A 27,805-nucleotide genomic window follows, 5' to 3' on the forward strand; every position below is an offset into this window, starting at 1 on the left:
GCAAAAATTAGATAACTCAGTTTTACTTACTTTCAAAAGCAGAAGTGCAAAGTAACTTACATGTATAGCAACACCTTAAATATCAACTCCCTAAGCCCTTACTAAGCCCTATTTTTTTCCACAAAGTTCTTCATATTTGTACTTGATTAGACGCTTAAGCTGTGCCCTTTCTTTTGTTGCAAATTACAATGGATCAGACCGTGATCTCCTCTGAAGGATGTTGAAGAGATTTAGAAAGTGGAGACAGTCCTGCAGTATCTGCTGAACTTCACGGCCTCTTCCATCACTGGAAGAGCACCGCAGCAGGATCTGCATGCCCAATATTCATTGTCTTTATTTTTTTTAGTTTCTGGGCAAGGAAGGAGGGGGTGGGGAAAGGGAGATCCTTGGCTTTGCCCATGAGCTGCTAGCCAGCACTGCTGACTCAGAACGTGCATGGTAATTTGCTCCTGGCAAAAGGGAAGAAAAGAAAATGTGCAATTCCTTCCCCAAATTCCTCCTGTGAAATATAAGGAACAGGAAAGGAAAAAGAGAAAAATCTCTCAATTTCATGCAGTTTTCCAGCCTTTTGTAAAAGAAATGAAGCAAAGAAGAACTCTTCTCATGTGTTTTGTTTTGGGGGCCATAAAGCTTAGTGTGTTGAATTTTGCATGCTATACTAGAAAAAAGTGAACTTGGCCTGTGCTGTTGTTATGCTTCCCAGCTTGAGATTTCATTTTCTAATATGAATTTCACCACAGAAATAGGTTATTCTGTGTTGCAAGAACACTTTAGCAATACCACACTGAAGTCTAAAGGTGAAATTAATCTTGCATTAGCTAGCTGAAAGCAGAATGTTTGCTTAAAGTGGACATGTAGGCTCCTCCATAGGAAAAAAAAAAGAAGAAAGGAGGAAAAAAGTTGATTCAACTAGGTTATCTTTTATATATAATTTCAGATAATTTGTTATTTTCAGATACTTCAGAAGTAGGATTGTATACTTTCTCTCCTATTGATGTGTGATCTGTTTTTTCCTCTTTTCATATCTACAAGAACATTGAAAGTTAGAGTCCAATTCTAAGCCAGCTTTTTGGTTTGTTTATGTTTTCAAATATGTGCATTATCCCCGCAAGATAGTTGGAAAGGAATGGAATTTAGAAAACTTGCCATCCAGACTTCAGATTGATCTCAGTTAAAATAAATGATCTTTCTCCCTCTTCATTTCTGAATTTTGCTTCTGGATGCCCTGAAGACTCATGATTTTTACAGCTCGATGAATACATAGTGTCTTATAAATGATTTACAGATGAATCAAAGTAATTACCTGCCTCTTGCACCATACTGTAAACATGTAGTTTAGAGGCACTTTTGCTTTTAACGAGGGTAGTTTTGAGCCTCAAGCCATGCGGAAATATCGAAACAGACTCACCTCTCAGCTAATAATATATTTATAGCTACCACCAGCTTGTTTTGTGAAAAGATCACTAACAAATAACGCTTTTAAGGTTTTGATAATTCTTAAACGAAACCTTTTGCCAAAATAAGTGCAGCAAATACCCAACCGGCGGGGGGAGGGTTCTGCGGTCGGCACCAAGCACAGCTCTCGTCTTTCGCCGGGGGTAACTCTGCAACCTTGACGCCCACTGAATTCAACAGGCATTTTCAACACCTCTTTCAGTAAAGAGAACTGTACGGGGCTCTGTATTTAGGGGAAAATGGTCTGCTTGGGGAACAATTGCATCACCGGATGTTAAACATCTGATTTATTGGCTAAATTAGCTAGCTAGTCTCCCAAGGCTCCTTGTACAGTTGATAGATACTGAGATTTACATCCAGTTTGCATATTAAAACACCTAAATTAAGGTGGCTTAATATGCAAGCTGAGTCCCACTCAAGGCGTATCCATAATCTCAAAGAGTTTAGCTGCCTATTTCACCTCCCAGTCCTGGATTTCCTTTCTCCATAATTCACATTTATGATTTTATTGTCTGGTGCTTTTTTTTTTTCTTTTTTTTCTTTTGAGTAAACCAAGTAGGAACCCTACCCAACCAGCTTTGCCAGGTAAGGGACACGTCTGACGTTAGATGGTGCAATTTTCACCCTTCAAGAGCAGATAGTTGAGTCTTGTGGACAAGCACCTGAGGTGCTCTTCTTATTGATCCTTTTCCTTGCCTTTCTGATTACCCTAAAAGCCAATTCAGACTTCCTGAATACCTGCTTTTCCAGAGCAGCTTGCACTTTTGATAATCAAGCCATACACTTCATGCTCACACAGTTGCTAGAATTGATTGGTTTGTTTCCTTTACAGAAAAACAAATCAAAGGAAGCACAGTGAAACAACGCAGCTAGAAATCACAACCAAAACAAAAGGCAAGGTTAGAATAATCCATAATTGAGTGAATAACCAGGACCCGTGTGAAAAAAAAATGATTGGAAATAAAAATCAATGCACAATTAAATGCCTTAGGAGAGAAAACAATTATTAGAGTGTGTAACAAGAGTATGCCCAAACCACATGACAAGAGCAAAGCCAAACTGAAATAATGACCACAAACAATTAATTAAAATCTGCTGAAGGTCTGTTGTATACTTTTTGAGAACATGCCTCATCTTTTTTCCTAAGACATGAAAGTATTTGACTCTGCTCCAGGTTTTTGGTCATATAGCCAAATGACTAATATAATTCTACCTTTTCTCTGCTAACCTGCAAACTACTTAAAACAGAACCCATTGTTATCATAATTGAATAAGCTAGAACAGAATTAAATACAGTACTCCCAGTCGGTAGAACTATTTCATAATTGTCCTCATACAGGATATACCAGAATCACTGATTTGCTTCCCATTATTCTTCTGGATTGAGAACCGATAAAAAATTTAAATGGTATGATTACAATAGCCGATCATTCCTGTTGACGTGAATAAGATTTCTCGCTTGGGTTACAAATGGAGCATTTGTTGTGCGCTTTCTAATTTTTCTTCTGCAGATACCCTAAACAGTTAGTCTATGGACAGAGTAATCTATCTGAGGATATATGTAAATATATATCTATTCTCTATACCTGTATAAATACATACCTATACCTATAAATCATTTCTGCATCTAACTTGGTCTTACAGTAGGGGTTAATTTTTATATCTGCTAAGTAATATGACTTCTGTTCATTCTCAGAATATCATGAAGGAATTTGTTACCATCTTTATATATGACACTGATGCTATCACAATCCCTGCAAGTCAAAAATTATCAAATGACTGAAACATAAAGAAGTTTCTGGACCTTTACTCTGTAACTCAAGCGTGCAGAATTGTGCCCTGTAAGGTACTTTTCTCGTCCTTTGTCCAGCTAATAAGAATGTCGCAGACAATGAGAACTCCCAACTTCCTTTTAGATATTTTAATTATGGTTTATTTTGCCTGGGTGCAGTGAATAATCTCTATGACCTCCCCAGGTCCCTTTAGGTTTATTTTCTGTTTTTCCATAATTATTCCACATTCCAATAAATACCACGAGTGAAGGAGTATTGATTATATGCATGCAAATTTTCATAGTTATTTATTACTTCAGATGGGAGCGTAATTACCTGCCCACACATATTTGTGAGCAACACCACAGAACAATTTATCTTCCTACTAGGTCTTTAACCTTTTCTAGTAAGAAAAGAGGGAGGAGGAACAATATACTTAATTCATTTTCATATTTCTTTTTTAACTCATCTCTCAATTCTCTAAACTAATTAGTCTCTGACTTACAGCAGCTTTATACATGGAGAAACTCATTGACTTTGTTGGAATTAAAGCCTCATTTCCAGGAGTAAGCAAAAGGAAGATGAGGTTCTGCAGATACTTTTTTCCCCAATATGGTTAAAACCCACCCAAATACCATTCTTCCCCAAAAACCACTTCCTGCAATGACTACTGTAATGGCTTTTATGGCAATAGTGACTAAACCAGCAGTGTTGGGCGTTTGCTGAATATCTCCATGTGTTACTGATGTTACTGGTCCTCTACCATAAGTCGTCAAGTCGTGATGGCAGCCTCGGCACTCTCTAATGACTACTTCCCATTTCTTTCTGTATCCTTTCAACCTTTAGACAAAAAAAACCCCAGATCTACCATACTCGTTCTGATCTAAAGGCAACCAAAGGGGAATTGTCTTGTCTCTAGCAGTTCAGATTTTGCATTTCCACCACTGTAAATTTGGGCCTTCCTGTGTCCACTTCCCACAGTTTTCTGGGCATTTTCACCTAACATGTTTTATGTAGCTAAACATCAGAAATCCTTCTGACCTCTGCCTATGTCTCATTATGATGTTTATGGGGTTTAGTTTTTTGGGTTTTTTTTGTATTTTATTTGTTTTTTTTTATTTGTATTGTATTTATTTATTTTATTTTTGTATTTATGTTGGGAGATTTTATATTTTGTAGCTCACAAAATATAGAGTTGTAAGCAGTATGCACACGTTTACTTTTTCTGGATTAAATTTATATGGCCTCTGCTTGCTGCTGATAGTGCTGGTCTGGGTGTGATGACACTGGTGGTTCCTTCCCATTCTACATTCCATTCCATTTCTTCCCCTTCTCTCCCTGCAAAAAAAAAAAAAAAAATTTCCCAGGGAAAAAAAAAAAAAAGTGGGGAAAAAAAAAAAAAAAAAAAGAGAAATCATCCACTGTTCATTACCAGGGGAATGATCATGATAGTTCTCCATGCTTCACTAGCACCTCCTTTGTCCTTCACCATCAGGCACTCTACCTCCCTTTTCATCTATTGATACATTGCCTTTTCACTAGAGCTCAGATTGTAACCTGCCCAGATCAAGGCATATATCTTTATATATCTTTACTTTTGACATGAAGGCATCTAGTAGCGGGGAACCTACTGAATAGTAATGTCATTTCCTTTAGTGTCTTTGATACTGACCAAAATTTCCCAGATGTATGCAAATCCTTGTGAGGCTGGATCGCATTTAATTTTCAGTGTTATTTCTTCTACTCTCTGAATACATTGCAGGTAGGCAGAGAAGTTCAATATGAAACAGGAGGCAGGCTTTGTTAAACTCTGACATTGTTATTGAATCACATCTTTGCTTCAAGATTTCTTTTTCAGTTACTCCAAAACCTTGAACAAAATACAGCTTCTGTCCTCCTGTTCAGGAGTATGAAATGCAATGTGTCAACATGCCTCTTACCAAAGTCTGAACTGGCTTTTTTTGTCATGTATTTATTTCCTTTGTTTCCTCCACTAGATCATAAGGTTCCATGGGCTCTAATAAGGAATTGCTTGAGTCACCACGAGAACAATTTCCAGCAGAGGTTATGGAATTTGCACACTGGAAGAAATTAAGTTATTTAATTCAGTCATTTCTCATTCTCAGAAGATTTGAAGAAGTAAATAAGAAATAAATGCCTCTCAAGAGTATCCATATTGGCGTCACTGTGGTAACATCAGGAATGAATTTGGCCCAAGTTCTGTTAGAAGTTGTCTTCTACTATAGACATGCCTTTTCCACAGAGATAACTATTTATAAACAATAGAAAAGCAAGAAAGTGAGGAGGACAGGAGTCTGAATATGAAAGGGCAGCTTGCTTCTGAGCTCTGTTAGAACTCTTGCTCTGGAGAGTGTTTAGCTTTCAATGTTAATCTTTGGTTGGTTTGGTTCTCCAGCTGTAAAAAGAGCAGAAAACCTTCTCACCCTCAGAGCTACCATGAAACCTAAATAATGATAATTTGTAAATTTTTTGAGGGAACTTAGTATATGTGTAACTGAATTTAATATAAGTTCTGAAATTATCAGTCATATAGACTTGAGGTTAGTTGTTATTTTCAGTTGTTTAATGTCTGTCTGTTTTGATTGGTCAATTTATCCTTTAAGAAACAAGTCGCAATTCCTGACAAATTTTATTGACTAGGCAACTGTTGAACTCAGGTTTTGCCTGAATAAGTCCTATTGAAAATCCTGTTCTACTAAGTTGGGATTTTTTAGGATTGAATTGTAACCCCATACCCAGAGACTGTTTCAAGGTTTATGTCCCATTTTAGTCCCGCTTCAGTGCTGTTGTGGGATTAGTTAGAAACTAACAAATCAAAAGAATATGTTATCGTTTTTTTCTTTTGTGACAGAACAGATTTGAAGCCCTGAATTTATTACTGGGAAACTTCAATGCTCAAGAGACCTGCTACTAAATCTTCTCCTCGTTTTCTTCCATGCAACTAAATCCTCTCTCTATTTTCAAAGGAATGCAGACTCCAAAACATCAAAAAACCATGCTGAAAAGATTTCAACTTTCTCTGTATCCATGGTAACTAGTTATCCTAGTGATCTTTACAGATGTCTTCTTCACAACCCCATAGATCTCATAATGGGCCAAATATCACTACTCTCCATGGGTGGCAAAAGTGGCAATGAACTCTTCAGCTGTACAGCTTGGAAAGGTTCCTTACCTACAGCCCTTGTTGAAAGCCCGCTCTTGCTGGGAGGAGCCTTAATACTTGGGGGAAAAAACATATTATATATATGAATTTTTATATATATTATATATAAAAATATATAATATGTGTACATATCTATCCAGCTCCTCCATCACCAAAACCATTTGTAGGCTTAGTTAACATTGTTAATTGAAACTATTCAAAAAAGTAAGACACAGCTGACAGTGCTCAACTGTGTTGTCTTTAGTACATCACTTTTTATGGGTAGGTTGTGCATGTAAAGGGGAGGATTCATTTGGGTAGGATCTGACAGAGGAAGGTCGGGCTTTGTGGAAGAGGAACACATCTTTCTGGTTCTTACTCTAGTGCTTTCTTCTCAAACTGTGTCTTTACTCTGCAAACTTCAGCCAGTATTTTTACTATGCTCTTCCCAGAAATTACTGTGAGCCGGGTCATTTAAGGATTAAAATCTGTAGCACTGTGACGTAGGAATAGCGTGCGAGGCACTGGTGGAAGAGCCTCCCTTTTCCCCTCTCTCTCGGCTTGGAGAATTAATGGAAGATAGAGTTGATAAAGAAAAGTTCATCACCGCTTCTCCTAAGAAGCGAGGGGAGTGAGTCAGAGTGGCGTGGTGCTGGGGTAGGACGATGACAGTCATTTCGGATGCCACCGGCAATAAAAGGCGAGAGGGGCACGGGCTGCTGCCAGGCGAGGCTCCCTCCAGCAGTACCCCACGATCTCACATAACACATGGCCCGAGTGGTGCCAGATTAGCTGCAGCTGGCGAGCTTGGCACTGGCTCAGGGTCTGGCAGCTTCTGAGTCTCATTCTGTCCTCCAGCAGTGTTGGAATAAAATCTCCCATTTTTTTTAGCGATTTCACAGAGTCTCTCCACCTCCAGAACAGCAAACTGGTGACTCTCTCGTAGATGAATAACCAATCCTTTTTATTATATTTAAAGAAAGGGTTTTTTTTAAAAAACCCACACCTCTCCATTTCCCAGATTATTGGCTTTCTACTCTTGTGTATAATTAGACAAAGAAGTGTTCCAAAGATTTTGCCAAACTGAAGTTTCCTTTTAAAACTTTCTGAAGCTCACCTAAGGCCATTTGGTTGGCAGCATTTAAAGGATTCTGGACATTTTCTTGGATGAGGTTTTCTTGGCAGGTAACAATGCAAGAACAGAAATAAGTTCAAGCTTAGAATAAATATGCTGTGATTGTAAAGAATTAAACAACTTTAAAAGAAGAAAAAAGAAGAAGAAAAAAGACTTATTCCTCTCTAATTATAGATAACAGCTCCTGTCATCTAAAGGTTGATCTTTGCCATATATAAAATGTTCAAGGAAAAAAAAAAATAATAATTTGGTATTAACCGTTCCTTTTGAGGTGTGTTTCACGTGAGACCTAGACAAGAACTTTTCACCCTCGAGATTAGTTCTAATGGTTGGATTTTTGCATAAATGAGATCTTCATTCTCTTTTCACCTCTGAGACAGGTCATGGTAAAGCAGTGACTTGTGTATGTATTTGTATCTACTTTCCCCCCCCACCCCAAAATAGTAGGAATAAGGATAGAGTTCTAATTTATAATTTGTGTGGCTCAGCCCTTAGGTGGTCAGAAGGTGAACCAAGGTACTTCAGTGATGCAGAACATCCAAGCCAGGTGAAATTTTCTCTGTTGAACTTTGGTAAAAAAGACTAGCTCTCAGTTCTAAAATATACAATTTATATTTGACAAATGCAAAGCCTGCACACTTAATATTTTGAGAGCTAAAGCCTGCTATCTTCATCTTATCTTTTTCTTCTCTTATGCTATAAACCCCACCATTCCAATCAAAGAAAAACTACTGTTTCTGTTTCTTTCACTTTTAGTTTTTAACATAATCTAGGATTAACTTGATACATAGGAAGTGAAATATCTCAGATCATTTTTTCCAATGTTCTCTTTCATATATTAAGCTGATGTTTTTAATAGTTCTTTGAAAACAGTGCTGCACTTAGTACATCTTAGATCTCTGAAAATGTCATCCTGTAAAACAACTCACTTTAATGATAATGGTGTACCAGCGCAAAATGCTATAGTATTTTAAATAATTATCATTACATAAAAAATGGATTCTAAATAGTCATAATACAGTGTTGCATAACTTTATACCAGGGACAGCAGTTATCTAGAGAAAGGTAATGGAAAATATTAAGGTAGGCCAGCTATAGGTAAGTTTGACCACAGTTTATATTTCTTCACATACAGCCCTAGCTGAGTCACTTTGACTATACATGCGGAATTCATCTGCTCTGATTCCAGCTGGTTTAAGCCTAAGATTAGGCTTTCTCTTGGTGCCTTTTCTAATCAGTGGAGGAAAACACTCGTCTCCAGAGGATAACTTATCTTAGAAACCCTCTGGTAGTGCCCTCCGGAGGTGTCTGTTTTTCTTCATGCACTGTAAAAGAAAAGTAGAACTTAGCTCAGATTTATATATATAATGTTTATACCATTAAGGTGAATGAATTCCATGTTGGACAATGCAAGGAGCAGCTCAGTGCAGCAGTAGCAAAATTTGGAGAGAGGAACAAATTCTTAGTGTAATAGCTGGTCCAGATGACATATTCTGAAAGAATAAATAGACTTTGTTCAAATAATTCCAAAATCTATAAGGAACAGAACTGGGAAGGAAAAACTCTTTTGTTTTCTCTGCTCAGCTTCCCCTTGTGCTTAGTCTTTCATGCCTGCTTTGCATATAAGATATTTTAAGGAAGGAATAACTTTTCTTTTTCCTTATGCATGATCAAGTATTCTCTCTTCCAACATAGAATGTCTTCCGTTAGTGTTTTTCCCCTTTGTGGTTTTTTCCTCCTTTTATAACTTACTCTGGAATTTCAGTTGATGTTTCTTTTCTACTCTCTTATGGCCTGGACTTTCAAAAGAGACTTTTGAATCTGAGTGTTATAAGCTTGCTTCCCAACTCGAAACGTCTACAGAACCACCATTTCTGTAATAGGAGCTCCTATAAGATACTTTTACTTTGAAATGTCAATTACTTTTGAAAATCTAGGCCCTATACCCAGGCCTCACTTAAACCTTTATTTATTTTGGTATTTACCTAGATTTATGGAAGAACAGACAAGACCTATCTCATATTCCTCTCTCTCTGGAAGGCTATATATGTAGTATGCCCTTTAAAAGTTATTGTGCATCGCATAATTCAGTTTAATATGCTGCCTTGTAACATTACATTTCCTTTGATATTACTCTCCTGAAGGCAATATGACCTTGAAGGTGATATTTTAAACTAATAAATGAGGAGACGAACTGAAAATCAAACTGAATGCTGTAAGCCAAAAGAATGGATTTTCATCTCAAGCCTTTATTTCCATACATGAAAAATAGGGAAGTCTAACATTTATATATTTACATTTTTTCTTGATTTCCTAAGGAAACAAATTTTATGCAAATTCTTGTCTATTCCCTTCTGTGTATGAATCCATAAATCCCTTTGTCCATTCTCCTGTCAGTCCCTTTTTCACTCCCCTCCCTTACCCAATAATTTTGAGTCGTCTGAATAAAGTCAGCAACATTTGACAGAGGTGCACTAGTCTTAAAGCTGCAAATTCCTGTATACTTTGTGAAATCAGTGTGCTGAAGTACAAGAAATATGTCAAAATAATTATTGTCATGGACAGGGGGACAGGTGGGACTGATCCACTTTATTAAGAAGAGTCAAAGAGTGAGCAGTGAATTAGTACACAGGGTCTTGCCATCCAAAAAACCCACGTCTCTGCTTTTGCACCTTCTCTTGCCAAAAAGTTAGCAGCGATGAGAAGGAGGCATGTTGCGCTAGGGACAGGAGAAGGACCTGGGAGGATGTTGTGGGTACTGTTAAGAGGATTTAAGTACAAAGAGTGTAAATGAGGGTATTGCAGTAGAGGCACTATGAGAAAATAGGATACAAATCCATAGAAAAAGAAGAGTTTGTACATAGTCCTGGTGACACAGTGACTCCATGTTGATGGAAGATAACGGGCGCTATTCTCTGTGGATTTAAAGTGAGGTCCATTCCTTGAACTCAGTGAACTTCAGCTATGGGGCTGCCTAAAATCTGGTTTTATATCTAGCCACTGTCAGATCTGGGACTCTCAAGACAGCCCTGGACAGAGGAGAAAAAAAAAAGATAGGGACCGTCAGCAATTTCAGAATTGCTCTTTATCACTTCTATTCTACCAGTATGGCTTGGTTTGGTTGGTTTTTGTTGTTGTTTTGTTTTTTTTTTTTTTTCTCTTGGTGCTTGTCCAGACATTTCAGGTACGAGGGGAGCCTTTCAGCTGCCAGGACGAGCAGGTTAGAGAGAAAGTGTTGTGCTCGGAGAGGCTTAATTTGAAGCAAAGGATGGGAACAAGGCTTGTGTGAACCTTCACGAAGGGAGGATGACTAGAATGGTTTTATTGTTAAAAAATGCATCAGAAGATTCTGCAATGATAAATATCCATAGTTTCCTCCTTGTTATGAAATTCGGACTTTCTCTGAAAGAGCTGTTCTTTTTCAGTGGCTGCCAAGTCAGATCCATCCTTAGGTATACGAGGCACCCCTGACAGCTTCAACAGTAGTAAATTTAAACTTAGGTGTGGTGGGCTTCATATGAAATTTATAAAAATTCCGTGTTGTGCTTCAGCTGAAATCAGGAGTCTGTTTTTTGAAGTACAAGAACAGTACAAGGTGGATCCGGCCACAGGAAGCTTACAGTCCAAACACGAGATTTATCTCACTTTTACATGAAGAAGCTTGAGACAGAGATGTAGGGTTTGATCACGTAAGGGATTTTCATAAGCAGCCACTGTGGTTTGCCTGTGGTTTGAATTGCTCAGGATCTATACACATATACTGACATTGTCCACAGCCTGCAGTAACATGTCCCAACCCTCAGCTGGACTCCTCCGCTCAGGATCGGAAAATGGCCAAGGGAGGCTCCGCAGCCACTGGTTAGCCCTCTGCCCAGAGGGGAGAGCTGGTTCAGCTCTACTCCAAAACACCACATAGACCCTGTGGGCAATACAAGCTTCAACCATTTAATAGGCAGCCGGCTGGGCTAAGCTAGTTCTTAGCCTTATTCTACTGAGTGTAGTCAGTGGAGAGATGGAAGTAGGTTTTACAGGGTGATTCACCACCTTAAAATGGGATTTTCCCTATCTGGAAAGTCTCTCTCCATGAACTAGAGAGGCAACTTTGCTTAGCTGTATAGGGTAAAAAGGGTAAGTCTTAGCTATCTGAAGTTAAACCAGTCCTGACTAATCCTATATTTGAATGATCACTTTGTGTTTCCTCAAAAGTCAGTGACAAGGAAAGGGGCTCCCAAAGGATCATCCATCCCACCGAAGAAGAAGTAACTGCTGAATAAGATGAAGCACTCTTCTGCCCACGCTATGAAGAGGACATAAGTACTTACTCAAGACCAGATGCCAAGTGTTACACCACTTATATTAGCTAAGATGAAACCCACAATGTTTACCAGACATGAATTTCAGTCTGCAGGTTGCAGTGCAGACTTGGGAAAGAAAGGCAGGATTTGTGCTTTCTGCACGGTGCCTTGTTTTCAAGACCACCCATTAGCAAGACCAACTTTTTACCTTTTTTTTTTTTTTTTTCTTTTTCCCACTCCAGCCCACATGAAAACTTGCTCTTTAAAACCATTTCGTGTTGTTACTGATTTCTAACATGTTAAGAAGCAGGAAAATTTGCCCACTTGAAGCTGCACCTTGCTGCTGGCAGTATCTGAGCTACCTCTTTCAAAACTAGTTTGGGCATCCCTACGTGACACGGAATGGAGACATACCGTCAGTGCCAGAGGAGACCACCGCTGTGCAGTTTCACACTCAAGTCACATTGATTTCCGTGGGCAGATTTCACCCAGCAGGAGTTGCTGGCTGTATCGTGGTTTACAAATGTAAGGGGATTGCGCACGCTGGCCTTTATTCCATTTAAATTTTTTTTGTCATCCTTTTCTTTGCTCTTCTAAATTGTTTGTTTCAAATATGCTTTTCCAGGCAGGATCAGGCAACATTCTCAGCAGTAGTGTTCTTTCCAATCTCCATCACTCACCTATTTTAGTAACTAAGGCAAATCACTTCACTCTATGCCTCTCTCTCCCTCTCTTCCAATGTCAGCACATCAGTGCTTTCTAGCACAATGAACTTATAGTATCTTTTAAATGGAGCAATTTTTTAGCTCTGCATGGTATTACCACAAAAACAGCCACCTGGTATAACTGAATTCGATACACTATGCAATATTTATTCCGTGTCTACACTTTCTTTTCTGCAGTATGGGGATTCGCTTGCATTTCTCTAGGTTGGTTTGCAGTATCTGTTGCTAGTCCAGCATTTGGAAGACAACTGATATTGAAGTAATAATAAGAAATAAGAAAGCTTTCCCTATTCCTATCGAACTCATTTAATTTAAGCAAGCAAGGCTAGCAGGTGGTTCTCAGAAGATCTCATTAGCCGCTTTGATTGTCTCTAACACCTCTTGTAAGCAAATATCTCATTACCGTATCCTTTACTTCTGTACAGAGTGCCATACATCAGTGAACTACAAACCCATTACTACATGTCTTCAGAGTTACATGGTAAACACAGTCCCTACGGCGTGGACAGACACTAGCTATCAAAGACAATAAAATCTAATAGTGCTCAATGTGATCTTGATTTCCATCTTCAGTACGCTAACCATATCACAAAACTTTTCAAACCCCAGCCCTTGAGCCTTTTGGAGATGTTCTAGTGAATCACAGCACTCATACAAAGACATCCTCATCTGGTAAAGGAAACAACCTGGCATAGGAGTGAAGAAAAGAGAGGAGGAGGGGGAAATGAAAAGGATTCCTTTTTTCCAGCTCCTGCGATGATTTAATGAGCATTTTTTTGCAGTAATATAGCATTTTGGTGGGTCTGGCAAAGCTGAGGGATTTTTATCTAATAGGGTCAGGATTTTACATGGTTATTAATTTATGTTATGTAATCTGATGATGCATCCTTTGATTTGAAAGAATGATTATCAACTGCTTAGCATATGCCATCATTGTAATATCGTAATAGTGTTGTTTGACACTGACCTAATTCTTCAAACACTTTATCACTCAGAACTGCCCTATCCACCACACGTGGTAGTATCTGGCTTATATTTTTGTGAGGAAAAGATAGGGTTTGATTCCCTGCCACTGAAGCTGATGGAAAAAAATACACTAATTCCAGTCCTGTGAGCATACATTCTTCACTGATGGAAATCTGCTACTATCACCAAAGTTGATAAAGCTGTTTTTACACTGTTTTTACAAGTTGATAACCTATACCTCATCATATTGTACTTGTGCCAGTCTGAAAGTATGACACTTTGAAGTATTATCTGTTTTTACTGAAGATCTTATTCTTCTTGGCACATAGTCAAAGGGAGAGCATATTAATGGAAAACCACTTAGAAAATCATGTAGCTTGCAGCTTTTAATAGTTCATAAAATTATATGCTTGATCCCAACATCGAATGCAAAGAAGTAGTGGAGATGTTTATATTTAGTTTTTTTTTTTCTTTTCCTGCTGAGGTAGAAGATCATTCCCACTTGAAATTCTTTCACTAAGTCATTTTTTAAAACATTAATAGGAAATTCAAGAGATTGCTCTGAGTTTTTCTCACTGGGTAAGTCTTCTAGGTTTATGAGCTAGTAAGGTAGTGGTTTAGAGAATTACAGGAGGGCTATTATGCTTCTTGGAAGCCAGTCATAGTTTGTCATGTCTCTGACACAGTGATCAGAGAGAAGCAGGGGCAGAGCTCCATTTTTGTACTTACAATAGCACATGGGACCTGAATTTTTCCTATATCCTAAGAGAAGACAACTCCCATCCACAATCTCATCACCTCCTTTTTTGACATGCATGTAACAGGAGGTTGGACCTTTACCGTTTAGATCTTTAGTTCCAAGCTTATTACTTGAGGCCTAATCTCTGAACTGTTGGTTAAATGCCTGAATCTCTCTTTAGCTTATGCAAGTAATCATTAGGGGTCAAAATCGTCCTTTTGTCATTGTGAGTTTATAATCTCCGGAGTAAAGCATGCAGCAAAGATAGTGAATGGTATTACAAAGTTCTTTACTAGGGAGGAACATTTCCATTCCCAATATTTTTTTAAGAAAATAAACAACATGAAAGAGGTGAGCTTCCCTCCCTCACAAATCCACAAAACTGGCTGTAGGATGAAGCAGAATCTGTTTTTCAGTTTCCAGTCATCTCCCTGGGTCAAATTCCAAAATGTGCCAATACCCATCCTTTAACAAGGATTAGAGCCAACAGAAATTTATAGAACTTAAATCAAAGATGTGATCCATAAACAAAAAAGATTTAACCCGGCACTACTGAGAGATAGCTAAATGGCAGCAGATTTCATGCTCAAGGGAAAATTAGTTTCTGGTGTATGTTAGAGTGATTTAACTGGGACTAAGAAATGTCATCTTCTGTGAGGGTAGAGTATGGTCACTATTGTCCCATGCAACTACATATTTTATGCTATTCCTATGAATGATTTTTTTTTTTATTCCAGGGAATGCTTATTAGAAAATAATACTGTTTATTATTCTAAATGAGTGCATTTTCATGGATAGAAGAAAGAACCAACTATAAAACACAATAACAGTGTGAAGAAAGGAATGGGTTTCCACCACTAATGTATTTTATCTCTCCTTCTCTTCTATAGGTTGCCCAGGAATGTGGGACAATATTACATGTTGGAAACCTGCAAGTGTGGGTGAAATCGTCTTTGTCAAGTGTCCTGCACTGTTCAGATTTATCATCTCTGAAGACGGTAAAGTATTTTCTCTTTGTTCTTTGCTTCTGTCTGATAAAGCTGCATGGCCAGCATGAATGTAAAACCTCATTCACATACTCAGTATAAAGGGAAATCTAAAACTACAGTAGTCTGGATTTAGGCTTCAGTTTAAAAAATACTGTAGAAAACCAGGATGTTTGTGTGCAGATATGCGTGTGTGTGTGTGTGTGTGTGCACACGCACGTGCAGGGGTAGGAGGGAATGTGTGAAAAAAAGCCTTCACAGACTGTACAAGATGAAAATATCACCAACTTTAATTGCTAAAGGGGATGTTCTGCCCTTGGGTCTCCACTGAAATCAATGAGACCTGAAACTCTCTTTGGGTCTTCAATAACTAATCATCACAATTTAAACCTATTTTAGAAAAGACTAAAACTCAGAGTGGATTCCGCTCATGCTTAAGGAGAACATAGGCATGAGATGACCAATGTGAGGAGTTCTCATGTCGGGAGTCCAGGGAAGAGTCAGTGGGAATTCAAGATTCATGCCTTTTTGTGGTCTGTAGAAATGAGACCTCACCATCCTTCTGCCCCTTGCAGTTGGCATCAGCAACCAAACAAGCAAATGAAAAATTGGAAGTTGGGCTTTTTCTGCTTCCAGCATGCATTGCTGCCTAACAAAATTGTCCCTTGTCTTGCAAAAAATACTGCAGATGTTCAGCTAGGCTGGTGCATTTTCTTTTTTCTCTCTTTCCGTTACCACTTTAAGCTTGGACCAAAAGTCCCATGCACTCACTGTGCTTGGTAACCAAATCCTATTAGACCCCACTTCAATCCTTATACAACCCAGCCGCTGCTCCCAAATGAGTTGCTATTAAAAGGAGAACCTATCTTAGTAGTGGTAATACTAACTATTTGACATAGTTATTAATATTACCTAGTGTTTTTTAATGGTAAGAGTCTCCGTGCAAGCTACAGTTTGCATGATGCCAAAAACCTCCTTGTTCCTTCTCAATTTTTTTTAACCTTTGAAATGCATGAAAATTTGCCTGGTAAAAATAAAAGTCTGTAGACAGGAGGAAATAGCTATTAAATTGTTCGCAGCAGATTTATAGATAGATTAGGTGTTATCTTGAATCCCTTTTTAATTTTTTTCATGATTCCATGAAATTATCTTCCCAGCTAGATGACTGAGAGTGTCTAAGTCCTCCCACCAATGTTACCTAACAACAAGCCTTTGCTGATACTTACCACAGTATTGTGCATCTCCTCCCAGCACCCATCTAGGCTACTGCAGATCACTTAATTAGCACTGTCCATTGAGGAACAAGTTCATCATTGTCCCCCAGGATCCTTTTTCCCTAAAATTATTTTACCAATGAATAATTCCTTTACAGTCTTGAGTCCAGAATCCACCTGTTCTGTGTTACCACACACAGAGCACAACTTGTGGGAGACAGCAAGTGTTCCATACACAGCTCCAGAAACACTGAAATCCTCACCTTTAAATCCATCTATCTGAACTCATCCAGACACTGAAGCAAGTGCCAATGCTTTTGTGAAATGGAAAGGAATTTAAGGATGATCATCTCAATTTACCTATACGAAACTTGAGATTTTTCTCTATATGAGTCCTCCAGACTCCATCTGTAGTCAGTGGAGAGAAAGAGACCCACAGAAGGAAAATTATGTTATTCCAAGAGACATGAAGTGAATCATGCCTTGGAGATACCTCTCTTTATCCAGCAAGTACTAAGGGCAATTCACTTAAAGTAGGCAACTAATTTTTGAACGGGAAAGATAAGTCCCTCTTTAAATTATCAGGTATAAAAATATAATTACTGCTGTAATTCTATGTGCTTTAATTATAGCCAGTATAATTAAACATAATCTTTACTGCTGCGATATTTGTTCAGTGTTGACTCGGTGGGTACAATGGCACATACTGAGCCATCCGCGATTACTGATAATAGAAAAAACAACATGTCAGCATCCAGTAGGGTTTGTGTCTAGCACAGGTAAGGTAATATTTTTCCGTCTTTCAGTCTGGTAGGCGTTTTGGGGTGTGGTGGGGGTTTTTTTCTCAATTCTCCATGACTTTGCAATCAATTTTTGTTGACTACTTGTGAGCCTGATTGTCAAGCCAATTCTGCTCATCCTTTGTGCAGGTTATACACTTAACCAAAAGTTTTCACTCAGTTATCAGTGATGCTTGCATCCCGTAGGCAAAATACTTTTATGTTATTTATTGCACATCAGCAGATGGCTGATGTATTGTTATCTTCTGAAATAACTGCGGGAGGCCTGTTGCTCAAGACGGCACCTGCCCAAATTTCCATTACAAACCCTCCTTTTCAGTGACTTTTAACTTACACCCCCTACACACCCTCAAGCTATAATGTGCTCACACATGGTAACATAACATACCACTTTTCTCTCTCTCCCTGCATGTTTTGGATGCAATGCTCAGAGATATGCCTTCCTGATTGCATCCCTACAAAATCAGGCAGCGTCCCTATAGTCTTCCAGGGATAGCTGTCCCTCCTTCCATTGCCTGTGCATTTTTTTTCTTGCCCTTTAGTCTGACCAGCAGGTCTTGACTCAGCCATGCCAGTTTCTTCCCTTCCTTTCCTGATTTTTACACTTGGAGATTAAGAGCTCTTGCAGTCTATGGAAAGCATCCTTAAAAATCTGCCAGCTCTGTTCTGTTCCCTTGTCCCTGGGGGCAGCTTCCCAGGGGCTCCTATTGACTAATTCCATGAAGAGCTGGAAGTTTGCTTTCCTAAAATTCAGGGTCTTTGCTCTTCACCTGACCCATAACAGTCAGGACCGCGAAATCCTCCAGTGCATCATCCCCGCAGCCCAGGCTGCCTCCAATCTTGACGTCGTCGACTGTCGTGGTTTAACCCCAGACAGCAACTGGGCACCACGCAGCCCTCCCTCCCTCCCTCCCACCCAGTGGGATGGGGAGAGAATCGGAAGGAAAAAAGTAAAACTCATAGGTTGAGGCAAGAACAGTTTAATAGAACAGAAAGGAGGAAACTAATAATGATGATAATAACAATAATGACAATAATAATGATAAAAGAATTGGAATATACAAAACAAGTGATGCACAATGCAATTGCTCGCCACTCGCCGACTGATGCCCAGTTAGTTCCCGAGCAGCCATCTGGCCCTGCCCCAGCCAACTCCCCCCAGTTTCTATACTGGACATGACGTCACATGGTATGGAATACCCCGTTGGCCAGTTTGGGTCAGCTGCCCTGGCTGTGTCCCCTCCCAACTTCTTGTGCCCCTCCGGCCTGCTCGCTGGCTGGGCATGAGAAGCTGAACAATCCTTGACTTTAGAGTAAACACTACTGAGCAACAACTGAAAACATCAGTGTGTTATCAACATTCTTCTCACACTGAACCCAAAACTTAGCACTGTACCAGCTACTAGAAAGAAAATTAACTCTATCCCAGCAAAACCAGGACACCAATGTCATCTAATCCCCTCCCTCCTCAAAGACAAGGTTAGCTCAATATGATCTATTCCAGAGCTTAACTAACCTGTTACCTATTAATGGGAAAGATTACTTTTTTTTTTAATAAAAAGTAATGTAAGTTTTAGGAAAAAAAAAAAAAAAGAAAAGAAAAGTTCTATCATACCCAGAGCTATATAAAATAAAAGGCTGAAATAATATTTTTACATTATTTGCCTAACATTTACAGACCTGTTCAAATACTGTACTTCTCATTTGACCTGTAGCAGGGTGATAGTATGACCCTAAGGGAGGAGTAGTCAGTCTAGTGTAAACATATGTCCTGCTTTCTTGATCTTCTTACAGGATCACTAGCAAAGGTGACAGCTATTACCTCTTGTAGTGCTGGGTTTGAGGGGTTATTGGACATCTGTTCAGTAGGAACAAAACCAAGATTCATAATTGATTAGATAAACAAATAAGCATTTAAACTGGAGTAGTTTAAAATCTCTACAGGTTCTGCTGGATTTGCACTAGTGACCCCAAGGTGGAAATGTCTACATCCATAATCACTCTCCTGGGTGAATCAGCATGAGTTTTCTCTATCATTGCTGCTAATTTTAATTAGCCAAGTGTATTTGTTTCGGTGAGGGCTTAATAAAAAAAGTCACATGATATGATGGTGCCTTAAATGAAGGGTTATTAGGTAACTAAAATGTTTCTACGTTGTGGTTAAACACATTTTATAGATTGTTACAGCATGCTCTGGCTGCTGCTATGTTTCTAGAAAATGTAACTAGGCTAGGCACTGACACTAGTATTTATTAATAGCATATTCATTCCTAATACAACAAAATTTTCTTGTGACCAAAAGTTTGTCCTATGAAGCATTGAAGCACCTGTAGGTACAGCTGCTTGTATAACAGGCCAACCGTATGATGTTACTCTTAAAGAGGGGGTAGGAGTTATCTCACTTGGCTTTGGATATCTAAAAGTTACATGTTTAAGTCTGAACTGATCGCATGGATTTCTGGTTCAGTAAATAGAAAGCAATGGGTAATTGTAGAAGATGTTTCCTCTGACCTATCACAAATACTTATCTTGAGATGAATGAAGTCACTGGAGGGGGCTGTTTGTTTTATGAATTTCAGAAAGGAGCTGGGATGTCTGATTTCCATATGCAGTAAAAAGAAAAAAAAAAAAAAGAAAGAAAGAAACAGATACTACAAAATAAATATTAACCAACTAAACTGTCATCTGCAGAGATGCTTTGTTGAAAAATTATCTATGGATTTGGCTAAAAATACCAGCCCTTGCTGGTTTTAATTTGAAAATATATTCTGCTTTAACCTTCACTGCAATTGAACTGAGTAACATTTGAACTCGTGTCAATGTCATACAGAAAGCTTAATGTTAAATCCCATGCTGTGTGGTTGGTGACCCTTCCTTGTAAAATCTCATTTCACTTCTCTGCTCCTCCAAAATCACTAGAATTTTTCATCTCCTTTCAGATGCAGACTGTGAACAAAAAGATTGTTCTCAAAATCTCTCCACATGAAAAAACGATACTAGCTCCTGAGTATTTTCTGATCTAGTAGGTTAAAGATTTACAGTAGCTTTCCTTCTAGAGGGATCCTAAATATTAACTTCTTTTCCTCTTCAACATTCATTTCTTCAATTGATATCCATCAATTCACAATTTTATTTTCACTGGGAGCTATAACTTCCATTATGTCAGTGTTGTACATTATGGTTTCTCCAGCGCTTTCCTAGTACCGACTCCAGAGACAACCACCCTAGAATGGGATATATTTAAAACATTCTAAGGTATCTTTGCAAAGGAAGAGGAAAAGTGTGTCAAGGTGTGATGTTGCATTTCAGTATAACATAGCAAGACCTAGAGATGGCCCCAACATAGTGATCTGCCCTTCTAGCTAGAAAATTTTCTCTGTTTCATACTTTTTCCTTTTTTTTTCCCGGACAAAGCCAATACTGCCCAGCAGTGGAAATCTAGAGAAGCCAAACCCATGCTTTTCTTTCTTTACCCTGCACAACTGAGATATTCTGGAACCTATAAAGCCACATTACTCAAAAGGACCATTGAAAGAAACCCAATAGCCAGATCAGAAATGAACATATTTTTAGAACTTTGATTTGCAGTAAAAACTAATACAAATGATAATAGGCAGCTTCTGAGCATTGCCAGATGCTCCACATTGAGAAAATGCTTTCATTCACAAATCCAAATAATAAATATGATTAGCTCTTACTGAATCTTCCAGCAATTCAGAATGTTTATCTAGTGCTCAGTCTAGGACACTACCTGCTACACCCAAAAGAGTATTACTACAAGGCATGGTTTCCTATGTAAGATAGAGAAAATGTGCATAATTTTTACTGAAGACATAAAATGCATCCTATGTTGACACCAGGATTAAGGGTTCCTAATTAAAATCCAGTAGAATAAAGAATGTATCCAGGTATCATAGAGTTCAAGAGGGAGTTACATCCTATGGTCACATTTTTGAACCAAAGTGTTTGGCTTGCTGCTACTCTGGAAGTTATATGACTTCAATGCTCAACCAACAAGCTTTATTGCCCCTGAGAACAAGAAATTAAAAATAGTCTATTACTGATCCCATTAAAAACACTGGGAGAAACTCAAGTACTTTGTTGCAAGAGCACCAAGCTTCATATATTCTGCACTAGAGATATCATGGGTGGAAAATGGGATTTATGGATGCAAGGTTAATTGGATTTGGGAAGCCACCTGTGGCTTTTTTCCGCTGTCTGAGTTTAGATGTTATCCCTAATAGAATGGAATAAGATGACAAGAGAAGAGGTTACGAGAGGGAAGTGATACTACATGTTCACAGGTGGAAGTCCCTTCTGTGTCATTTCTGGGGAAATAGTCCTGGTAAAGTCTTTAAGTGCTGACTATGTACCACTGTGAAAATGGTGCGTAACTCCCAAACTGGATGAAAAGACAATAAAAGTAATTGTCTTCCCGAGGTGAAAGCTGTTGAAAATATTTACAATTTACAGTTTCTATTAATTTGGGTTATGTATGGATATTTTTTGATATAGATAGAAAGAAAAGGTGACTGTTAAAGATCGGGGCCTTCTAAACAACAAAATGTATCTGGAAGATTGTGCCCTCATTTTCTACTGAAGTAAAAGATGCAGGTTTTCTTTGCTACTCGCCGAAATTAAGGTCAGCATTGCAGCAGACTGAAATTGGAAATTGCATTTGCCTGTCAAATAGGCAAGGCAAAAGATCAATGCAAAGGTCTAGATTTCTATTCAAGTATATCTCACCCCTGATGCCCTGGTGGGTATTTCAACATCCAGCATGAAAACCAAGGGAAGAAAAACACCAGAACCAAGGAGTAGTCTCTGAAAAACAGACATGACCTATCCCATAGCATTTTCATCACGGGAATAATAACGAGCCATCAGAGCTTAATTAGTCTTTGAACCAACCAGGACACTGTGCTTACCTTAGCTCCATCCTTCACTTTATATAAGATCCTATGTAGCATTCAGAAGCAAGTTCAATGCAAAGATATCTGGTTTTATATATATACATACCAGCTAAAGGTTTTGGACAGCTTTGAAAGCTGTCTGCAGATTGCATATGTGATACCGTTGGTTAGTGTTCAGCAAGTCCTAGAAAGAATTGCAAGATAAAGAATGGGTACAAGAGATCTACCAAGTGTTGATGTTAAAAATAATGTCTTGCCAATAACCAAGATAATAGTGTTTACTAGATAACAAGTCCTTTCCTGCTGGTTTTCATCTCTAGGCATTCCACAGGCAGTAAAACCATGGGATTACTTCATCTTTTCTAAAGCGAGGAGGACAAGCTATAATTAAGCATGCTTCCTTGGTCACAGCATCACAAAGTCTATCTGCAATGCAGAGGGAAATGGGAGGAAAATATTGCCATCAAAGAATAGTAACTGTATCTACATTTGCAATCAAGTAGATAAGGCCTCATAGATGCTTTTTACAGGAAAAGGACATTTTATGGCCTTTCCCACCAAATCGTGGGGACATAAGACTGTGCATCTGATGCTCAAACGTTCAACATGACCAAGAGCGTTTCAGCTAAAGATCAAGTCCTTGGTCCTTTGCAAGGTGTCATCCTGCAGTGGCCAGGGGAAAGCTGTAATGCAGCTCAAGACCTTTGTCAATATGGTCTGAAAGCTAATTTGACCTTGGAAAATAAAAAAAATCATGCTCCTTTGGGAAGTGTGCAAGGGGGGAACTTGCTGAAAGCTGCTGAGTAGTTTGGAGAACACTTGGACAGCAAAAGGTAATACATTGAAGTATCACTGTAGGTGCAACGTGGGCAGATGCTTCAACCTTTAGTAGCATTCTTTGCTTCATTCTTGTTTCTCTTCTTGACTCAAATAACTGAGAAATGAGTTCCAGTTGACTGCAAGATTTTAGGTGTGGTGGGCACACATTCATTCTTTAAGCAAGTGATTTAATATGCTTTCTTCTCTGGGGCTTATTTCGTAACTGACAATCTCCATTAGGCAATGTTTCTTATTTTCTGTTTCTTGTTTGAAAACCATTTTTTTTTCTCTGAAATATGACCCCTGCCCTCTTCAGAGCTAGGAGACCCCTCAATAGTATTTGCATTGATCTTGCACTCTGATGGATGCTCCTGTGACAGCCAGCCTCCTAGGAAGGAGACGCATAATGTTTAGATGATGCCTAGCAGTTGCTATGGTGACCTCAGTCCACTGCTAGTTTCATAGCCTTTGATAAGAAAGAGGAAGAAATAATTTCCCTTACACGTTATTGATCATATCTACATCAGTCCTGCCTCAGCCAGCCCTATGTACTATGGTCTTTATGTTCTCCGTATGGGACTTCACTGGTATCCTGTGATCTCCAGGCATGATTCACTGGGTCTTCTTTGTCGTGAAACCATGTGCCCTGAAATTCATATGGGATATAGGAGGAAAGGACTCATATATCCGTTCCTTCACTGCATTTTCTGCAGCGTTTTGCACAAACCAGTGGGTAACAAAGAAGTTGCAGGAGCTAGTTCTCCTCATCCTATGGTAGATGTCTAAAACAAATCACCCTCTGGAAGTGCCAGTCTCTTTGCCCTTTATGGGAGGAGACTTAAAAACCCGATGAATTTGCCCCACAGGATCAGTTCCTCAGATGTCCTTAAGCACCAGTTCTCATTCAAACATACTAATATGAACCAGGCTTCCCAATCTTACCCTTAATTTTCTTCTGCCTGAGTTTTCTTGTTTTCTAAATACAAGGAACAGTACCACTTAATTTTGCACTGTTTCTGTGTGAGCTCTATGTTCACAAATCCCTTTGACAAGGCAAATGACAATATACAGTAAATACCAAGTGATTAATGACCTTAAATCAGTAGTTGAAAGTATTTTCTACGGGGCATGAAGCTGGAGAGACCAAAAGCCCTGGAAATAGTGGAGGAAAGCACTTAATATAGGGAAAAGTGTGGGAATCTGTAAGGCCGTGTACTTTGTAACCTTGCCTGGCTGCCTGTTAATGAGGTTGTAAAGACCTAGCAACTGATTCTGGATCAGGTTTCCCTCCCAAAAAAAGAGCCATAATGAAGGAACTGGGATGGTTGGATGGTGTCCATGTGGGATTGTGTGTGTCCAGCTAAAGGACCGGGCAGAGGGCATTAGAAGCAGCGGGCAGAGTGTTCAAGCGGGATCTGGGGGGAGCTCAGAAAGCCCCAGAAAAGCTGCTCAGTAGACTGCTGTTCCCGACTGCGGCTTTGCCAGCCGGCTGAACAGATTGCTGGTGCATAAGAGCAGCGTGCAGCAAGAGGGAAGGGAGTGAAAAGGCACAGAGTGGTGGATGCCGCGGAGTCGGGTGTGAGAGCTCGCTGATTTATTTCGTATTTATAAATAAAATGTTCAGCTTCTGATCAGGGCTATATAAAACAGGAAAAAAAAAATCAGATTTCTGCCTAACCAGCTCATTATCCACATAGCCGGACAGCATAAGTGATTGTAGGAAATGTTTTTCATAACCTCCCTCTGCCCCAGTCCCTGCACTTTCTGAAGGGACAGAATTAACATGCAGTAAAGAGCGCGAGCTCTGCACATTGATCTTGGTGCTGTCAAAATGCAACCTTTTGGAGGATTACCCACGTGAACCGGTCCTCCAACCCGTAATACTGAGATGGGAAAAACAAGAAGAAGGAAAAAGTGTGGGCAAGCCATTTCAGGACAGAACAATTTGGGAAGGTTTTCATTCCCCTGCCCCGCCGCTAATAAGGGACAAATGCTGGAACAAAAGGGTTAAACACAAGTTGTGTTCAGATAAACAAACCTATGGGAGATAAAGCAGTTGCCATGCCAGCTGACACTGAAAGCAGCCAGCACAAATTTGGCACGAAGGAGACGATCTAAAAGGCTGCGCTGAGCTCCGAGGCTCATCGTACACAAGCTGTTTCTTGGCTTTAGCTTTGCCGGTCCTGTTCACTTTAAATCAAAAGCAACAATTGCCTGCATCAAATTTCTCAGCTGTTGGAGGATAGCGAGGAGGGAGTTATGTTTTTTGGGACTCAGCAAGTGAAAACCAAGGAAGAGAGTCTGGTAAAAGTGCAAGAAAGGGGCATGAAAGTTCTGGTCTCTGCCACTAACTCTATGGGAAGCCTTTGGCAAGTCCTTCGATTATTTTTTTTTCTTCTCTTTCACCTCTTCATGTAGAAATTAGAAACCAGAAATGTTTTCTGTGTTTCGTTTCTCTGTACAGCCTTTGGAACTGGCGGTTCAGCATTTTGATGGATCTTCTTTAGGTTCTCTAAGTACTACTGCAAATAACATCTAATTAATAATGCCAGTTAACGTACTAATAGAAGATTTTCTTTACTTCCCAAAGAGTGACACTTACCTATTCAGTCTGGTCAAATAGTGACTAACACTGTCTGTCAATATACTGGATAAACTGTCCTTTGTCAAGGATAACATTAGCTTCCTCAGGAGTTTATTGGCTGATGTGAGCAATTATTGATTTAATAAATGGTGTTCTAAGACACTGTTTAATAGCTGCTGTTCGCTCCACCTTTCCATAGTTTGGGCTGTGCTGTTGTTTAACTACACGTGAGGAGTGCCGGTGTCAGTCATGTAAGTCATGAATGTAATCCTTGAATTAAACCCCTGAAAAATGGGTTTCCAGTCAAAATGCAGATGAAAAGTGTATTTTATTTCTTCTTCATTTCTGGGAGGGTAATGTATTTAACCTAGCCTATTGTATAATCACCTTGATGGGCTTTCTCTGCTTCATCAGTGAAGTTTAATGAACCAGCTTCTCATTGTTTATGTCCTAAGAGTAAGGCAACGAGAGGGCTCCTGCGAAAGCCCATGCAGAGAGGTGCCCTATAATTTTGCCCATTACATGACTGACACTAGAGTAAATTTGCTGAGGTCTCTGTAGAATCAGAAAGGCACTCGGGTGAAAAAAAAAAAAAAAAACAACACAAAAATACAGTTTCAGTGTAATACTCTGAAAAATGAGAGGGACTGCCCTACGCCGGGTCTTCCTACAACCCCAGCTCAAATGCAAGTTTGGGCTTTGTCCCTATATATGTAGACAGATTAAATGTTAAGAACATAAATAATCCAAATGAACTTCACCACACTCTCATATATGTGTGTAAACATAGCTATTGGCACAGTTATCTATCATGTAAACACCCATATTCTGGTGCACGATACATAAACATATGGTGTCAGAGAGAAGGGCAGCAGCAGTACACAGAAATCTAATAACAGATGGTGGCTGTATGTTCCCTCATTGCGTGTTTATATATACATATATATTTAAAATAATTATATACACGCATACACACGCAAATATAATTGTATATGTGTGTATGTTATCCCAACACTCATTAGACAAAGTTTGACTTATAGTTGTAATTCAGGGCATAATGTTCAGTGTAAATCTAATTGACTTTCCAGTAGCAAAACTTATTACTGAAAATTAGGTTGATGGATCAAGTCTAAAAGCCTGTATAGTAAAAGGTTGTACTGGAACTTTCTTCAGTACATTAGCAAGGACTCAGATATAGAAAAATATGTTAATAAAAGGCAAGTTTGCTCCTACAGCAGTGAGAAAATTGAGGTTGAAAATGTGAATCCCTTCATAATGTCCAAACACAGATAAAATGCAATAATAATCTGGGTATATAAAAAATTATTAATATAAAAAGCCTCTTCATTTCACAAAACTACATTAATATGATGTTTTAACTGTTATTACAGATGTCATGAAATCCAAAATGAACTAAAATCTAATATTTTAACATCAGTGTGACTAACTACCACTCGTATTTAGAGTGAAATAATGGTAATTTTTATTTCCTCCTCTTTAGGTTATAGGAAAAAAATAGCTAAATATAAAACATTTAATTTTTTTAAAAAAAGATCTTTTTCTGAGCCATCAGTGTAATATGCCAGCATGCCAGGAACATCAGACTTCAATCTACTTAATATTGGCCTGGTCTTCCTCCAACAAGAATTCTGGAAAGTTCGTAATATTACATTTCAGGATTTAAGCCACTCTATACAACTGCAAAGTAAAACTGTTTTTTTATGAGTCGAAGAGTTTTTTTGAGTTTTTATTCTTACCCTGCCTCTGTGGGTCATTGTAAGATACAGGCTATGCAGCGGGGTGACACGATGTAAGGAATCAATTCCATTAGGAGCTACTGATTTAAGTGGCAGCAAGCTATGAAAGACACTATGAAAGACAGCGATCAGGGAACAGTGGCTTGCTCTTCAATCCTCTGGCTAATAAGACCACAGGTAAAAAATTCCTACAGGATATCCTACAGTTCATATTCTGAATTCAGATTTGAGCAACAGAGGCATCTACAGCTGAGCTATAAATAAAATAATAAACCTGTTAATAACCTTGGGGTTTGGTAGACTCAGGAGAGAAAGAGATCTGTCCAAAATATTCTGCAGAGGCATCCCTGTTATTCTGCCAAGAATCTGAAGCACAGCCATAGCGCTTCTGCAGCATCTGGTAATTTAGTCTGATGCAGCAGGTCGAACGAGCTTTGTTGGAAAATGTTTGCGCAGAGCACTGGTGACTTCTCTTCAGAATT

The 27,805-nt window shown here is 38.9% G+C and overlaps 1 protein-coding gene across 1 annotated transcript in view; it reads left to right on the top strand.

Annotated features, from left to right (window-relative positions):
* ADCYAP1R1 (ADCYAP receptor type I) overlaps positions 1-27,805 on the top strand; it is a 111,364-nt gene that overhangs the window by 39,905 nt on the left and 43,654 nt on the right. Inside the window, exon 3 of the mRNA XM_049798325.1 lies at positions 15,141-15,248. Coding sequence (XP_049654282.1) covers positions 15,141-15,248 — 108 coding nt within the window. The remainder of the gene's footprint in view (positions 1-15,140; positions 15,249-27,805) is intronic.

The sequence above is a fragment of the Accipiter gentilis genome, chromosome 4 (assembly GCF_929443795.1).
Source record: "Accipiter gentilis chromosome 4, bAccGen1.1, whole genome shotgun sequence".
Classification (NCBI taxonomy): domain Eukaryota; kingdom Metazoa; phylum Chordata; class Aves; order Accipitriformes; family Accipitridae; genus Astur; species Astur gentilis.